Source organism: Artemia sp. Qi Xiang Cuo, chromosome 11, assembly GCF_049724085.1.
Source record: "Artemia sp. Qi Xiang Cuo chromosome 11, ASM4972408v1, whole genome shotgun sequence".
NCBI lineage: Eukaryota > Metazoa > Arthropoda > Branchiopoda > Anostraca > Artemiidae > Artemia > Artemia sp. Qi Xiang Cuo.
The window spans coordinates 47632666-47651826 of NC_142804.1; the positions used below are offsets into that span (position 1 = coordinate 47632666).

Consider the following 19161-nt stretch of genomic DNA (forward strand, 5'->3'; position numbering starts at 1 on the left):
GCATGTCTTTTAACGCTCCAACGTCCGTTTTTGTTAGTTGTACGAACTGGGTCAATTGGATATTAAATTCGTCAATATCCGATTGACCATTGTACTCTGGTATATATTTTACTATTTCTATATTTTTTGCGACTAACTTCTGCATTATTAATAAACCGTTTAGTTCTTCCTTTTTTTTTGAGTTAATTTGAAAATAAATTTATTTTTACTTAATCTATTTTGGGGGATCCTATTATCTCCTATGAGACACAAGGGTTTTCCTATCGTAGCTTAGCGGCAATAGATGTAATTACTCTACCTATATATCTGTATCGTTCCCAACAATGAAATTCAAATTACAAACTTTCGTAGCCTAATTAGTTCGCAAGTTTTTCTCCAATTTCCGACTCGCGCCATTTGTAGCAATAGAAAAAATTGATATTTGTAGCGATAGAAAATTCTCCAATAGCGCCGCTTATAGCACTGGAGATTGTGTCAACTAGGCTAGCGCCGCTCTCAATTAATGGGAGAAAATTGAATATGTAGACATATAAATGTGGCCTCTTTTTTATCGAGCTATCTGGAGATCCAATTCCCTTTAGGAGCGTTTACCTTGCAGACATACGAACTAATTATCTATTATCAGACTGGATGCAGACATATAAAATGAAACAAACATAGATAAAAAAGGCAATAGATTTATTGACTTACATATTTAGGTGCACAGCAATGGGTCACTTCAATGACAATAACGGTGACACGAATATGAGAATTTCGTCTGAATCCTCCCTAATCTTATATACAAATAATACCAAATTTGACTTACGAATCTCTCTCTAGATCTGATTTACCAATAATCTTAAAAGGCACATCTACCCCACTATCAAACATAGCTTTTCAGTCCTGCGTTGTGAGGACTGGCTCGCCATTGGCCCGTCTGGACCAAGGATGTAAATCTTTCGTCCAATAATTCCTTTTAGATTTTTCTGATGATTCAGGCGTTCACACGGTTTTTGCCATTAAAACTTCCTTAGAAATATCGTACGTAGCATATTTTTTATTTCTCACTCTCTTAGCGAAATCTTAAGCCTGGATAGTGCTGTTCTTTGTCTGGGGCTACTGCACTTTTTCTCTTTGCTGATTAAGGACTTCATTTTTGAAACTACGTTTAACTTAATTATAGGAAATCGGAATTATCTTTAGAAAAAAGGAACTTTATTTTGGTATTTTAAATACATCGCATCTTACTCATGGTACAGTTTTAGACCGGAAAAAAGATTTTTGATAATTGGGAAAAGGGACATTTTTGAACGAAATAACTAAAACTAAGGAATTAAGCTCGTAAACAGAGCAGTGGAGGAGGGGTTTTTATTTACATAATAGAAAAAGAGCGCACTTTTTGTTTTCTAGTGAGTATACTCATCATATTTTAGGGTTTGTATTGTTGGAGGGGAGGGGGGCCTATGCCCCTGAAATTTGAATTTACTGGTAAAATGATTTTCATTTGGCAATAAATTAAGAAATTCAGTAAGCATGCGGTTTTAGACCGGAAAAAGACAAAATATCTTAAATACACAATTGGGAAAAGGGCCATTTTGAACGAGATAAGTAAAACTACAGAATTATGCTCGTAAATAGAGCTGTGGGAGGTTGGTTTTCTTTGACATAATAGAAAAAAGAGCATACTTTGAATTTCCTAACAAGTACGCTTAGATTTTCTGATAGTTGTGCAGTATTGGAGGGGAGGGGGGCCTGTGCCACTGAAATTTGTGTGTACTAGTAAAATGATTTTTATTTGACAATACATGAAGAAATTTAGTAAGATGTAATCATGTTTAAAATTGACCGATCCATTGTTCCAAAGTTAATAATATTCGGTGTATTATCTAGAATATATCAAATCATAATGAAAATTAAATCGTAATGTATGGGCATTTTATACGAAATCTCAAGGACAAATAAAAAAACGGATGTTGGCTCGAAAAACACTCTGCTTGAGTTATATAATTTCGTGCATACTCCCAAAACTTGTTGGACTACTTTATACCATGCCAGCTTTAAAAAAAAATGTGCAATTGACAACAATAATGCAATCTTTTCAGCTTTTTAGAATGTTCACCTGTAAGTTTAGTGTCTCAGGTATGGGTTTTCTTGTGCAATTCAATATATTTTTTCATGCATTTTTCGAATCTTATACAAGCTTACTACTGACATCCCCTTTCATATACGGAATAATTTCTGTTCGTTCTAAGTTTTAATGTCACTCCTTACTTTCAGTTAAAAAAAAACTTGTTTTTTTTATTTAATCATACACATAGATCGACTTGCCTTGTTTTTGTCTCATTAAATTTTTGTTTGCCCATCTTGTAAAATTAATGAGGCTCCAAGCTTCTTTCTCAGTGAATTCTTTTTAGTCTTAAGTTTTCAGAAATTTATAGATTTTGCTCAAGAAAAGTGTAGGAATCAATTAGCATATTTAAATCTTTCTTAAGTGAAAAAACTTCCGAAATGTGGCTGCTTTGTTACATAGTTGCATGCACGCATCCAGGGTATATGTCTATGGTAAAATCCTTCCTGTGATGTCCAGGGGCGGATCAAGAGCGAAAAATTTGGGGGTGGGGTAGTGTGACAAGGTTGCCAATAATCAAAATCTTGGGGGGCAATATGGCAAGGGCACCAATACTTGACCAGATTGAAAAATTTATTTAAAAAAGAGAGAAAAGCAGGAAAAAAAAACAAGGAATGAGGTTGCCTGAAAATCTTTGGGGGGAGGGTCCCCCAGCCTCCCTGGATCCGCCAGTGGTGAAGTCACCATTCTGTCGATGATATTCGTGGAATTTCTATTTAACTGTGATGCAGGCACCTATGTATAAGGCATGTGATCGGGGAAGGGGGTCTTGAATCCTTCTGTGTATACAATGCTTTTGAAAATTTAATAAGAATATGTCCTCTTCACGGAAAATCGCGATTTTCCTTAAAACATATATTAAGAACATACCCCTCTTGCAATCAATTCACATAGTTTTTTTTTGTTTTCGCTGTAATGTCGATTCTCTCTCTGCGAAAATAAATCCTTATTTAAGCGCCTATTTCGGTTATTTTGCCTCTTGGAAGGCTTCTTCCTTTTTTGTTTAGATTTTATGTGTTTGGTTGCCTGTGTTCAATAGCACAGCCTCCCCCCTAATTCTTAAAATAATCTTAAAATTCATTCCGTCATCTTTATTTAATTCTATTCATTATATTTTTTTCATTTTGTTCTCAGTATTTTCACAGTATTCCCCTTTTAAGCTTAGCTTTCGGTGTGCCGCTGATTAATTTTTTACATTTTGATATTAAAAGCCAAAAATTATTACAACCGACAAACATTCGGTTTTATGCCTGTGATAATGTCTAATAACAACTTTGATTCAAATGTCCAATATATGTGCCAAAAAAATTCAAGAAGATCAACATTATATTACTTACGCAAACATTCACTTAAGAGGGGTCCATATCCGGATTGTCATGGAGCATGGGATTATAATAATTTTCTTCTCCATATTATTGTGGGGGGGGGCAACTATCCCCCTTCCCAAACAACGTCCCTGTTGATAGCTAATAAATACACTTAAGCAAACATTCTTGACAACGATGTTAGAAGTAGGGAGCTGAACAACCAAATGTCCAGTTTTATGTCTATCATGATGCCAATAATAACTGTGTCAAGACCTGTTTATCAAGAAAATCAACAGAAAGTGTCTTCATAGAATCTATAAAATTAACACAAGCATCTTTTTATCTTCATAGGGTTTGTAATTAAAGAATTGATATTTGGTGACACACAGCATTTGATTCCGGTGATAAGATAATGCGAAAGCCTCTCCATGCTAATCCAGACAGCATCAAGAAGAAGATCACAATTTTGATTTAAATTTTATTTTTGATGGGCTTTAATTGATGTTTTTCCTTTAGAAAAACCAGATAATTTAGCCTTCAATTAAACAAACCAGTCATACCTAATATAGTGCCTTCATTCTGTTTTTTGTTTCTGTTTAGAAAGTCTTCTTTAAAAACTTGACGCAAGGTTTAAATGTTTCTCAGTATTGCTATGCTGAGAATTCTGTCTTATTTTGAATTCGCCATTATTGAATGCCATGATCCCGTGCTTTCCCTTCAGTTGTTGTCACCTTTTCATGTCCAACTATTGTATTCTTCGATTCATTTAATAAAAAATAAAAAACTATTGTAGTTACGGCTAGTGCCGCAACTAATTTACGCTACCTTTTACAACATAATAGACAATAAGTATGATTTATCACTTAACTAGTAAAAAATAGAGGAACGAATGAATTATTGAAATGATTTGTCCTGCAGTGCACTGATTCACGCTTGTTCTTGTGGCGTGTGTTTCTATTGACTGCAATGGTAAGAGGTAGTAGGGAAGGGCGTTTATCACTCAAAAGCACGGAGTATCCAAACTTACACATCAGATGTTACCTGCGTTCGGGTTGAGATTCGTTGAGCTGCGAGGGCAGGTTCGTAAGTGACATACTTGGTTCCTAGGATAATTTTCAAGACCATTTTTTGCACTGTTTCAATTTCATCTTTGAGGTATTCGATGTTATGCACTTGTGATCCTCAAACTGGGCATGCGTATTCAATCAGAGGGTGTTCATAAGACGTGTACGCGAACACTAATTGCTTTACAAAAAAATCCTATCGACGCATTGTGGTTAAGGATCACAGCTCGTATTTACCCTTTCTTACAAGGTTCGTAGCGTTTGGACTAAATGCACAATTGTCTCTAAATGTCACACCAAGGACAACTGCAGTCGAAGTGGTAGGGTACATACTTGGTTCCTAGGATAATTTTCAAGACCATTTTTTGCACTGTTTCAATTTCATCTTTGAGGTATTCGATGTTATGCACTTGTGATCCTCAAACTGGGCATGCGTATTCAATCAGAGGGTGTTCATAAGACGTGTACGCGAACACTAATTGCTTTACAAAAAAATCCTATCGACGCATTGTGGTTAAGGATCACAGCTCGTATTTACCCTTTCTTACAAGGTTCGTAGCGTTTGGACTAAATGCACAATTGTCTCTAAATGTCACACCAAGGACAACTGCAGTCGAAGTGGTAGGGTACAAGGGGTCAGGGTAATCAACGTCTCTTTTCAGAGGATTGAAGCGCATGACCTTGGTCTTATAAACGGGAACCTGAATCCCATTTGAACTGCATTGATCCTTGAATTTGTCTTTTAGGTCACTGTCTAGCTGGATTATTAATTGAGACCTCTCAATGAGATTGACACACTAAAGGCTTATTCACAAAGAGATTTTACCATAGCGAGATTTAGCTAGTTCTGGTTTTATCCAATTAGATTTTTCATAGAATTTTCTGATTGGTAAAAAAATTCACGGAAAATTGTGATTGGCTCAAATTAACGCTAGTTAATTCCCAGTATTAGTGAAATCTCAATGTGAATGTGCCTTAAGATGTTTTCTCAAGGAGTTATCGTAAATTGTGTTTCTTCTTTTCAGATTCAACCTGACAACAGGTAAATATCCATTTGAAGGAGCAAACGTATTTAAGCTCTTTGAGAATATTGCCAAGGGGATATTTTCGGTTCCAGATATCGTAGAGTCCTCTCTCGAGGAACTTCTTGTTGGTATGCTTCAAAAAGATCCAGATAACAGATTTTCCATACGAGATGTAAGGAATACCAGGTAAAAAAAATGAAGTTGAAGTTCTATAAATAGTCTAAAAGGTATTGAAACGCGCCAATATTTTTTTTAATTGGGCATAGAGGGTGTTGATGCTAAATTTGCCCTTGGTGCCGAATGAATTCAATCGCGTAGTATTCTCCGTTCCGTAGGCTGCGTTTTGGATTCTGGAATGGAGGCTTTCCAAGTGGAGACTGCGGAACCTCACTTATTTGAAACCAAGTTACAATACTTTATTCCCGTTCGGCTATCAAAATATTCGTTTTTTTTGCCTTATTTTATTACTCTTTCTGTTGCATTATCTGGTAATATCTCATGAGATCTAGAAATCTTTGGAAATTAAGACAAGTCATGGAAAACTCTTGTCTCCAAGGTGAGTACTTTCAGAATAGCATAATCTAATGCAAATTTACATCATCTTTTTAGTAATCTTGCTGTTGCATTATTTGGCAATATCTCCTGAAATCTAGAAATCTTGGGAAATTAAGCCAAGTCACGGAAAACTCTTGTTTCCTAAGCAGCACTTTTAAAATAGCATAATCTAATGCAAATTTCCAGTTTTTATATCATCATTTTTAGTAATCTTTCTGTTGCACTATTTGGTATTTGCATTTAACCGAATATTTCCTCTCAAATTTAGATAAAACAGAATTTCTGGTAACACTTGCGTTCCTACTCCTGGGAAATTCCCTGAGGGTGGGATTCATGAGGAAAATTCCTTACATTATCAGGAAATCCTCTGATAATGCTAAGTTAATGATCTCATTTGTTTTTGAAGATAATAATATGTGGAATTGATAGATTTTTTTTAACAACTGCTTGAAATTACATTTCTAGTTGATTTTGTAATTTTATAAGCGGTGGTGTTTTCTTTTTATTTTATTTTTTTTTACAATTTCTTTTTATAAAATTCGTTGTGCCTTTTAAGGGATTCTTTAAGCACATAGATGTAAGAATTAGTTTTCAAAACAGTCCATAAACGGCTTTCGACGATTTTCTAGTATCTTGCCAGCGCCTTGGGGAAAAAATGACATAACAGTCCTACCCAAGCTAAAATGTTTTTAGACTGACCATGGGAGTTCCAATTGTATAGTTTTAATTTTGATCCACCAGCGTTTTCGAAGGTTTTGAAACTTTTTTTAATTCTCATACATTTGTTTTCCTCATTACTTTTATGTTTTAGCAGTTCAATAAGGATAATAGTTAAAATTCCTCAAATGATTATTCTCTTACGTTTGAAAATTTATTCAAAAATAGTTTTTTTTTGGATTTTCGGTTGCTGTGTTTCGTTATTTACTAGATTGTAGCTATTTCTGCAGATAATGTCCAGACCAATTGTTCTGTGGAGGTAAAACTCGAGTTCGTCCATACAGTTCACCACAAAATGAGAGAACATAGCGACGCCAAAAAGAAAAAGAAAAAAAATAGAATCGAAGCTACAAACGAACCATGTCTTATCTTGTTAGACAATTCAAAATTTCTAACCCCATGATTTCATTAGAAAAGTAGGTTTCTGTATGTAATACTTGATTATAATCGACTATGACACACATTTTAGCACTTTGCTCGATATTGTGTGCATCAAGCTCGATATTATATACATAATCGAGCATTATAGCTTGAGACTTCATACATAATCGAGCATATCGAGTATATACACGCAACTGTCTCAGCCATCTTTTGTATAAGTATAAATAATCTTAGGGTACATTTCGATTGTTTAACTCTGAATAGTTCTGTTCTTTAAAAAAAAGTCTTATGACTGATTAAAAGAGAGAAACTGTTTTTGGGAGCCTTATCATTACTAAGCTAAAAATAAACGAACATTTATATATATATATATATATATATATATATATATATATATATATATATATATATATATATATATATATATATATATATATATATATATATATATATATATATATATATATATATATGTATATAAAACAAGATAAAAATTGAAAAGTGCAGATTATGAGGGAAAATAACAGAAATTTATTCAATATAAATATATGACAGACACCAGTTGACTGTTGGGCTGTGTAATTTTCCCGAAATTCTTAGCCGAATTTCGACAGTTCAATCTGTTCGCAAGCATTTATTCTGATCGTTTCTGGTCATTTCTTAAAGTTGTTTCACGTTAGTTTTTCAGTGACCATGAAATTATATGAAATTCTGATTGCCTGCTTCTTGCAATTAGTTTTTCAATTACACCAGACAAAAACAATTAATACTGATCTTCTTGCCAACTCAATTAAACTTAAGAGAATGTACGTACATGCTATATTTTTTTTTAATATTCCCAGGGGTATTGCTTAATTCAGATACTCTTAGTTGTAGCAGTAGCTACTATCTAATAAAAAGTGAACCACAGCTCATAGTAGCTGAATTGAAAAAAAATATTGGGAGAAGCTCAAATCTCCGAACTGTACTTCAAGTTTTAAGGGGTAATTAAAGGGGTTTAAGGTAAGGGGCTCTTGGCGTCTCAAATAATGGTATTTTAGACTGAAACTCTCGGGAGCACTCCTTTAGGCCGAAACAGTAGGGGTTGGATTACCTCCCCCTAGCCTTTCTTTACTACAAGCGACTTTGTTCGACAAAACTCCTGAGAATATGTGCTGAAGATGGCAGTGGCCCCCTCATATTGAGGAAAAAATCTGAATGCAAAATGAAATATCACTTCCATACGGTTATATTTTCATAGTGGATAGGAGGGATTAGGAGCATATGTCCAGGAACAAGGTCATAGAAAATAAGGAGAAAACTCGCTCAAATGACAGAAGAAAAAATATCGAAATTCAATAAACTGCCGCTTTCCCACTCTTCTTCACTGAGCAACATTTATGGTCTAAATTGTAATAAAAAGAAAAAGCAAGACAAAAACATGTAAGCTAATGGTAGGTTCGAAGCCTCGAAAAGTCTAATAAAAACATATTCACTAATAAAAAAAATCCTAAAAGTAAAATATTTTATGCATCAATATTTTCTATAAATATTTTATAAAAATGTTTCCTATATGTTAAAATATTATTAATTTTAAAAAATTATTTTTCCAAGGGCCTACTATCATATGGTGGTGATTTTCGTTCATAAGCATATTATTTCGCTGTGCGCAGTGTACTTATCAAAAAGAAATTATCAGATGATATTTTAGTTTTTTTCCGAAAAGAATGATGCTTTTCCTTTATACAAATGAGTAAGAGTTTTTACTTGAGACTTTTGATGCGGATAAAACAAGTGTGCTCTGTTGACGAATGAAATTTTTGCTTGAGGAAGTGGAATAAATAGTTCCATATTCTTTAAAAGTGGCACGTATGTGTTTAGCCAGTTTACGTAAATTTCAGTGTCGCCATTCATATTTTTATAAGAAGAATATCTAAGTTCTATAATTAAAATTTACATATTCCATCAGAATAAGGATTTAGCTTGTGAAGTCGTACCCAAATTACATAAGATGAAAGTTGGTTTAATTTATCTTATTGACATCAAATTTTCTTACCAATTAATTGTAGCAAAAGTTTATACTTTTAAGGTGGTTTGCAAAAAAGCACTCAGATGACTCTCTGCCCGTGTGTATACCCCCATTTTGTGATGACAAGGACCACAATATGACTGTAATTCCTTATTTAGAAGAACTGCACCGTGTTCATGAAGATGGGTCTGAAAGCTCTCACTCTGACCATGTATTTGCCCATCATGAAATGCAAGGTAAGCATAGCGCACGGATGAAATACTTGGCTAACGAGATTAAGCTACCTTCCTTATAGAATTAACCAAGAGACTAATAAGTCCACTTTTTGTTAGTTGATAGAAAACCACTTTTTTTTTGTGTTTGTGTAATTTAATACCTCTTTTTCCTTTTGTTTGAAGCAGGGTTCTGAATAGAATAGAATATATTTCATTCACTAACAATAGCATGTCATGACAAAAAAGAGACCCGAAACAAGGATAAAAAAAAACAAATAAATAGCAACACAAAAAATCAAGGCATCAAGTCAATAAATTAAAGTTTTCAAGGTCAATAAGTTAAAATGATTCAATATTAAAATTAATATAAAATGAATATAAGTCAAGAATCAATTTTAAGAGTTTTCAATTTTTAATACCAGACTATTAAATGGTTGGTACACTCAAAAACAGTCACATGCAAATACCTGAAATAAACTGCATAATAATTAAATATTTTTGTAAGGTAATATTATTAAAATACCGAGTAAAATAAGGGACAAATGATTTGCAATATGTCTCGGTACTAGAGGCTGGGTAAGTCGTTATACCGTGGACAATTATTTGTCGGAGTCTAGTGACTGGTCCTTCAGTAGGAGGGCTCTAGAGGTTGGTTAGTAGACCACGATAAGCTGGGGAAATCAAACAATTTAGTCCAAACCGATATGTCAACCCATGTCTACGACTATTCAAGTTGAGTGGTTTTAGTGCATCATCGTATGTTAAGTAGTTATGTTCAAGTATAATTTTTACAGCTCTTTTTTGTATCATCTCAATTCTATCTGATTGATCTTTCGTTCAAGCTGGACATGCATATTCAAGAGAAGGTCTAACATAGCAGCAGTAAACGGACTTGAAAACCTCAGTTGGCATACCAAACCTCTTCAGGTTGGAAAATGAATGTAAAAGTGAGGCCCCTTTTTTAGCCAGAAAGCCAACGCGTGAGTTCCATCTTAAATCTTTGTTCAAGAGCACTCCAAGTACTTTAACGGTTTTCTTTGTCGGCACTAGGGAATTAAGAAAAAAGTGGCTGTCAACCTTTAGGAAGGAAATCAGTCATATAAGAGCTCTTAGTTTCGCTGACCGTTAGTTTCACCTTTTCTAATTCAGCTTTTAGGTCATTAAAAATTCTTGTCAAGTCAGGACTGATCAGTAGTCTGAGGGCTTAGTTGCAGTGATGACAGTTAAATCATCAGCAAATTTAGAACGCGCACGAACTGTTGCTAAAATACGATTAAAAACTCTTAGAAAAGAAAGTGGGCCTAATTTAGTCCCTTGTGGCGAACTGCAAAAAAATATCTAAAAATCCAGATGGCTCATGATCAGGGAGTTGGACACACTGAGATCTTTTAAAAAGAAAACTCGCAATCATACGTACAACAAATTGACGGGCACCCATAGCCTTGGCTTCTTCCACTACTAGATTATGGTCGACACTATCAAAAGCCTTAACTATGTCAGCAAGTAATGCATCAACATAAGCCCCATTTTTTCTAAATATTTAAGGATGGTACCCAAGAATTCAACCAAATAATGGACAGTGCTATGCCCGGGTCTAAATCCAAATTGTAGTAAATCTGTGTTATCTTGTATGTCCTCAAATAAACAATCGAAAATAAAACTTTCAAACACTATTGAAAGAGCCGGTGTTTTTTAAAATGGCCTCATATCAGTAATACCCTTAGGGGACGTACACTTAGGGATTGGGATAACATACACCTGTGTAAACATGCTAGGGAAAACATCATCAATAAAACTTTGGTTATAAATTGCCGTTAAAGGAATAGATAAAAGATTAGCACACTTAATAATCAATTTAATCGATATCTCACTTGGGTACCTAGATTTACGAGGATCAAGTGCCTTCAACTTTTAACAACTGAACTAATCTCTAGGATAGGGATATTTGAAACTGAGTCATTAGGTGGTAACATTGATAGTCGCGGATGAATTTTACAAATTGATGCAAAAAATTCATTAATCTTATTAGGTTGCAGGGGTTTACCATCATTATCGTTAACTTCAACTTTGGTCACTTTTTTGCCGATAATATTCTGAACTGTATGACGGAACTTCCTTGGGTTGGATTGATATATTTTGGTTATTATTTTTGAACCATACTGCTTACGTGAACATCTTATTTTGTACACAGTTGTATTTATTAATCTTTTGAATTCGTTCTCAGGTCCAGTTAAATGCAATTCATTCTTAAATTTTATCAGATCCCGAATATCTTGGGAAATCCATGGTTTTTCATTAGATTTCACTTATATTTGTTTTTTTGTGGGAAAATTTCAGAGTATTTTTCGAACAGGTCCTTACAAAATAAACGTGTCATTTCGTCACCATCAGGCAATGAGAGGATATCACGCCAGTCACGATTTTTGAGCCATTTCTTGTAGATATTTTCTAGCTTGGGTGTGTAGGGCCTGTACACCACATATTTTTTTGTCTATTTGGGATAAAATGTTTAGGTACCCAAGCAACACACAGGTCTTCACTCATACCTAATGGGGGTAATGTAACTGGGGTATTGTGATATTCCGGACAGTTGCTAAAGATGAGATCTAACATACGGTTACCTCTTGTTGGCATATTAACAATCAGCTTAAGCGACAGTGAATTGCTTATCCATTTGAGATCCAAGTCATTAAAGTCGCCAGTCATTATGATACAAGGATCGAACATTACCAGTGCAATTCATTAAGTAATTCACCAGGTCTTTACCATAAGGGCCACGGGACGGGTAGTAAACAACACATATCACCTGTGATTCCACTTTCGTAGGTAGCCTTTTGGGCCTGCACCACACCCATAAGGCTTCAAAACTGTGTTTATTTGGTATATTGCTGAAATTGAGGACTCTGTTTTTTATAGATGATTGACAAATAATACCAACACCACCACCATGTGTTACTGTAATGTCATTGGGTGTCATTCTTGGTTTGAAATAGGTATCATATCCATCAAATGCAACATACTTTTCAGTCGCGGACCACAATTCATAGATACAAGCAATATCAATAAGTTCGTTTTTCGTGCATAGTTCGACCTCTTCCATTTTGTTCATAAGTGGCCGGACATTTCACAATAGTATTTTCGGAAATGAATGGGGATGAATTGGGGGATTTACACTGCGGTCTCGAATTTGCTTGCGAGCACACTGAATCGGTTCCAAGTTGGGAAACTCGGAAAGCATGGTTTGAATGGTAGGTCAATCTTTGATTTCTTAAAAATTCCTTTGATTTCTTTAAAATTGGTTGTTTGGACCGGACGGATTGGCGGAAACCTGTCTAAAGTTGGTTCTTGCCAGTTTCTCCAGGGTTTCAAGAGGGGGGGGGCTGGTATGATGGAGGAGGGATGTGCATTGGCTGATTTAAGACAGGCGGTATGAGACTCAAACTCATAAGAGGGACTTGATATGGCCATCTTTGGCAGCCCTGCATCAACAGAGGTGCATTTTTCCGCTCCCCGTTTTTCCGACTTCGTAATTCAGTCTTGAAACGTAGCTTTCTCCTTCCGCGGAAAGTGAGATGCACATTAGGACAACAATTCATGAAACAAAATCCAAGAGCAAACTTTTTACACAGAAATTTGTGTGGCAGAAGACAACACTCGTCATGGCAGCTACCTTCAAAAAAATCCACGCAGACATGAAGAAACGTGCAATTCTCCGCCTTTCTGCAACCTCCACTTATGTGAAATCTGCAAACATGTCCCTCGGGGGTAATATTAGCTGTATGAGTCTCTTAATCTGTATGAAGGGACTGAGGATACTCTTGTTTACTTTGAGTGGCTTGACTGGCAACAAAGCTACTGTATTGAACAGATACATCAGTACTGGGACATTTTGAGCCGGTCTTATTACCTTGATTTAAGCACTTTTCAAGGGTAAAAAGAAAGAATCGTCCCGAGGGCTTCTACAGAGCAAAAACTATGTCTGCATCAATTGCAGCGCAAGCTGAATGCATGTGACGTAAGCATTGATGACAATCAAACGAGGGGCTGTCTTTTAACGTTCCGTCACATATGAGACAACTCAGTTCAGAAGCTGAGCAGTCTTTTCTTTCCGTCATTATATTTTCTGCATCAGCCATAAGTCTCGGTGCTACGCCAGGAACCGCTGGTGATTTTGTCAACACGTTTTCACTCGGGAAAATAGTATTCGTTTGAAATTGATCATGGTTCTTCTTGTTGTTATTTGACTGTTATTTTTCGACTTCAATTTAGCCAGGATACAGTTTTTTGGAGAATCTTTTTGCGCACAAATTACGCACACAAAGGTTTTCTTCAAATCATTTGAGTACTTAGTTTTTCCACAGCTAAAATGAGGCCGTTCATTGCATTTAATTCACTGCACGCTTCCTGTTTTGCTGGTTATTCTTTTTGAGCAGATGCCGCAATATTCTGGATCCATAATAGATGCTGCTGCTAGGTGGTGGCCACCTGATTCCAGGTGGTCTTTTTTTTCTTGTAACTTCTTTTCTTTCGTAAATATTATTTTGAATCTATTATTGTTTGTTTTTATTTTGTAGTTTAGTGATGGCCACGCAAGCTATATGACTTATCAGTAAATTTTCCTTTTTTTCTGTTTTTTTGTTAACAAATATTCTCTCTGTATGAAGTAAGATTATTATTATCATTATCGTTCACGAAAATATGCACACAATACCAGGATGGAGGTCTAAATCTATGAGAAGTTATAATATACCAAAATTTATTAATTATTTAAAGTGTTTTTATAAACTCCACCATATACAGACCAATGTAGGAGGTAAGGGACTATTTTTTCCCCTCACATTATCAAAAGTTTTCCAGATTTTCAAAAATATAGTTTAAATTTAAAAAAAAAATCCAACTCATGCCGAAATTTATCGAATTATCTGCTCACGTATCTTCTCTGATATCGAGTTTTCTGCATAAAGGCAACTTCTGCTTGAAAAAATCGATATGTTCTCTATTTAAACTCCTCATGTCCAGCTTTTACCCTAAGATTGGGAGTTTAATATTCTACAGACTTGAATAGCCGAGCTTATTTTAATTATTTTATATCTTATTTATTATTATATATCAAAATAACCAGGATTTATTTCTGGTTGAGTTTACAAACAGAGCCAATCATCATATAGGATTTGAAAATTTGTGCTATCTATTTGAACAATATTTTTCGTACATAGTTTTTCTCCGCGATGTCATGCTTGTGGGGATCGGCTAATTTTCAAAACTAAATTGTGGTCAGTTCAGACATATGGGAAAAGCTATCAGAAAAAACAATGTGTACGAGGGGAAAAGTGTTCAAACGATAGGTGCTTTATTTTTCATAAAAAGCACCCATCATGCATTTGTGCTCGGCAAGTCTCTGAGCCACGTGTATTTATTGCCAAGTATCTCCTCTTTTCTTGCTAGTTTTATGCAAAACATAAATTGAATTGTATAAAAACCAGGGATTCTGGATAATAACCGCCAAATTTCGAACTTTCGCGTGCTTAAAAGTTGGCATGCTTTCTGCCTGCAAAAATACTTGCTCGTTTTTGCTCGACGACTCACGAAAAACCAATCGGTATCATTTGGAAACCAGAAATAATCCTCAAAACCGGTCGTTACTATGGAAGAAACTGATCGGTCTTCCCGTGGTATCCATCCGTTTTTGAGGGTTTCCCCATGCGTCTTTTAATTTGAAAATTTGCATAGAACCGCACAAAAACGGCGCTTTCAAGGAAGAAAGACAAATAATTCTTCAGTGAAATTAAAAGGCTATGTAAATTTATTTCCAAGTAATTATGTTCGTGACATTGTCATAAATATTTGTACAACGTAACAGCTGGTTTTTACATCTATACGGAGGAATTATCAAATTTCTGCCATTCATCTATTGGTGCGGAACGCTATTCTTTTACGAGAAGTTTCTTGCCGATTGCTTCAACTAGTTTGAAGATGTGTTTATGACCATCTGCTAGGAAACGCGCTGGGCATTCTCCCTCCCCCTCTTCATCTTGGAGGACTAAAGACAAGTATATAAAAAAAATATTGTGGGAAATATGACGCTCGGGGCAAAGGAAACTATTTTCAAAACTCTTCTTGTGTCCTGAAATTTTCTTTGGAAAACTGCGATTCTTCTCCCTTTCTCTCCCATCAAAAAATATTCTGCTGCTGCCCATGTATATATTTTTATCAAAATAATTTTATTTACAGAAAATTTAGAAGAGGAAGAAGAAAAGCCAGATTTTCGTGGTCGAAGGTCTTTCATTGGATGTAGTGTTGTATGAATGAAAAAGAAAATTTTGAGAAGAAAATCTTCCAGCTTGTGTGTTCCGTATCTCAAAAGTGGGTTATTGTTATTTTACTCAAACTGTGTTTTTTATTCCAAACATTAAACTCGTTTATTTGTTTTTATTTATTTAAAGTTTTCCTTAGCCAGTCTCAAGAAGAGTTCTTGATAGTACTAGTGTAGGTGGTGGCCAATCAATGGTCCGTGGGATGTCCTCTTATGGCCCGCCATTTTTTTTTCAGCAAGATAAAATGAAAAATTTTTGTTGTGAACATGCGGCTGAATAATCCCATGGCAGGGAGCTGCTTTGAGAAAAGTTTACATTTCAAATTTCGTAAAATATGTGCAAAAATGATTTCCTGAAAATGAGTCAAAAATGAAGTCTCTGAAATATTGCCTAAATCTCCCAAGAAAAGTTTGAATAGCGTTCTTCGATAGTTTCAAATTGCCTTTTCAGGATCGGCTTTTGAAACACTTCTATTGGAGGTTCCCTGAACTATTTTTTTATATTGTAGAAATTATCATTGTTTGCTGCTTACTAAAATATGCGGTACTTATCTCTTATTTCCACACTCAAGTTGTTGGTCTATGTAGAACCGGTTTCTTACTGTATTTCAGTATGCACTGTGTGATAATCAGCTTAGCACGAGAGAGATAAACTACAATGTAGTCATATTTTAATTAAATACATTAGTTGGTATTTTGGTTAGGTTAGAAACCATTTAGTATAATGCGTTCTTGGGGGCCTGATTTCTATAATTCTCTGTTGTAGTTTCCATAATTTTGTTACTAAAGTATTTTATTTTCATTTTACTTACGTATATTTCATTAAGATTAATCTAATTTCACTTCACGAGTGGGGTGGCTATAAGAGATAAATACCCAATATGCATATGTTATTGTTGATTTGGGACGCAGTGAAAAATTTGGCGTAAGACCCACAATGAAGAACTTGCCTGGGCTACCCCCTAGTTTCTTGGGAAAATAGTATCCCTACATTTTAACCAAAATTTGATAAGGGTGCAAAAGTCCTTAATGATATTGTTATCGGAGCTAACTTCTTCTCTTTCATTATTTGGGCTAAAACGAGCATTTGTTTTCTATTGGCTAGAACTGCTGCTTGTGTAACTCTTATGCGACTTGCGGAATGATATCAGTTCGGTTTTGTTCTCACCACAATTCATGAGAAAGATGAACATAGAAAGTATTTACTTATTCAAAGACTTGACCTAAAACTTACCCAAGAGGGGGGGGTTGCTTGCTTCTTTACAGGTCTATTCTTGTCTCCAAAAATTGACAAATGTTTACAATTTGTATATATCATTCATTCATTCGATTTGTCTGATTTAATTTTGGTTTTTATTCCCTTATTTCTGAAATAAATATCTGTGTAAGTGTCTGATTCGAGGTGAAAGTTTTAGTCCGGTGTCTCCGGAGCTTCTTCGAGCCACAACAACTAAAGACGAAAAAAAATTCTTTGGCTCCCCGCTCATCCAGAAAAAAAGAAGCTAATGTTTAAAACTTTGTGTGTGATCAGTTCTATTAATCCATACTCCTTTGGCCGCAATGTTATGACCATTAGGGGATTGTGGTCTCTAAACAATCAACAGATTTTTCACCGTTATAAAAAGTAAAAGCCACTGAATATATTGCTTTATTGAGTCACTGATTATATTGCTTTATATTCAAAGCCACTGAATATATGGCTTTATTTGAACTCAGTTTTGTTATAATTATGTTCAGTCGTACTGGTATGTTGAGTTGTAACCATCGAATATGTCATAGTGCAAGTGCGTCGTGACGAAACAGTGCTTCAACCATCCTCAAATTTGTCCGGTTTTCCCAACTTCTGCCGAGCGAAAATTTGAGTTCTTTGAATTTTCCTCGAAAATGAGTTTTAACGAAAATTAACGATTTGTATTTCGTGTTAATATTCTTGAATTTACAAACGTTAAGTTTTGGAAGACTTCTGAGAATCCATTTTTCTTTAATATAAATCCTGAGAAATTCGGTAATAATGGAAGCTCTGTAACGAGCAGTCAGTATTTTCTGAAAGGATTCTGGTGCCTTTTCATTTTTTATGAATTCATTTTCCTTAATCCACCGTCTCGTAGGTAATTTTGTCACGTAAATTTGCGAGCCATTTTGTGTTTACTTCCGAATGTTAAACTACCTCCAAATTTTATCAGTATTTTCACTTCCGATAATTTTGCAATGATACAACATCAAAATTCCCCCCTCTTGTATACTGCCTTCTACTTTTTAGTCCACTTTAAAAACTTTTTCTTATGTTTACTATTTTTTTTTATATACTTAATATCACCGTATCCAGAACACAAGGGCTATCTCACCCTTATTTCGAAAATAATTGAGATATTCCTCTAAAAGATTTCTATCTAATGCTCGTATTTGCAGAGGCAAAATTATCTCATAAGAGCTAGCAGAGGTCGATTTTGATTGAGGCAAAAAATAGTTTTCAGTTCTCAGACTACCTAACTTAATTTGCATATTCTGAAATTCTTTTTTTTTTTTTTGTCTTTAGCTCAAAGGCTACCAAAGATAATTGTATGTGCCATTTACCAAAATGAAGCTAAATTATCCAGTTGCACGATGCGCTTTTTCAAATTTTTGAACAAAAAGCTGTCCTATGGAAAGCTTTAAAATTTTATTTTTACTCTCCTCGAAACTCTAAAAATGTGAAATACTTCCTTCTGTTCTGGCATGACGGTATGTTGAATGTGAAGATGTTTCGAATTGTCCAAAAGTTGAACATAGCCTAAACACAATTTGAACAACTATCAGAAAAAATTTTATTATTTATTGCAGCAGTGTTTCAAGTATCCACAGACACTGCAATCCTGTCTGTGGTTTTAGCCATAGTTAACTTTTACAGAGAGAGCGGATTTTAATTGGGGTTTGGAGGACGAGTACTGCGAAATGGCCCTTTTTTCATTTTGTCTTTTCATTAAATTTTTCTCTTTACATATTCTTTTTATAAATTCCCCGGATTTAGGGATAGGTGATCACATCTCTGAATCTTCTGCGTTAGCTCATGGTCCTGTTCCTGGATACTAGTCCTTAATCTTCTTCCTAGAGCTAATTCGATTTCTTACTAGATATTTGAAGGTAAAAATATGATAAAGGAAGCATTGAAACAAAATTAGAGAAGTTAAAGTCTGAAATGTCTGAGTAAATAAGAGAACTGATGAGAGACGAAAATCAAGCTTGTCTCCAAGAAAAGAAAAAATAATGCCATTGAATGCTATCCAGCAAAATAATAAAAATAATAGCTTAAATCTGAATGGAAATACTGATTGTATTTTGGGTTTTTATCTTTTTTTTTAATTTTACTATTTATAATGGGTAGAAGATAAAACATACTTTTTTCCAAAAAGCCGTAATAAGCAGATTTGTGTGCATTATTTTTTTTACTAATCTATTTTCTGTGAACTACCCTAGCTTTAACTATTTTATA

General features: G+C 34.7%; 1 protein-coding gene across 1 annotated transcript in view; it reads left to right on the forward strand.

Moving 5' to 3' along the window:
* Positions 1–15805, forward strand: part of Lkb1 (Lkb1/serine/threonine kinase 11) — a 71026-nt gene extending 55221 nt beyond the window's left edge. Inside the window, exons 6-8 of the mRNA XM_089096850.1 lie at positions 5504–5689; positions 9225–9400; positions 15611–15805. Coding sequence (XP_088952976.1) covers positions 5504–5689; positions 9225–9400; positions 15611–15684 — 436 coding nt within the window. The 3' untranslated portion in view covers positions 15685–15805. The remainder of the gene's footprint in view (positions 1–5503; positions 5690–9224; positions 9401–15610) is intronic.
* Positions 15806–19161: the final 3356 nt, after the last annotated feature.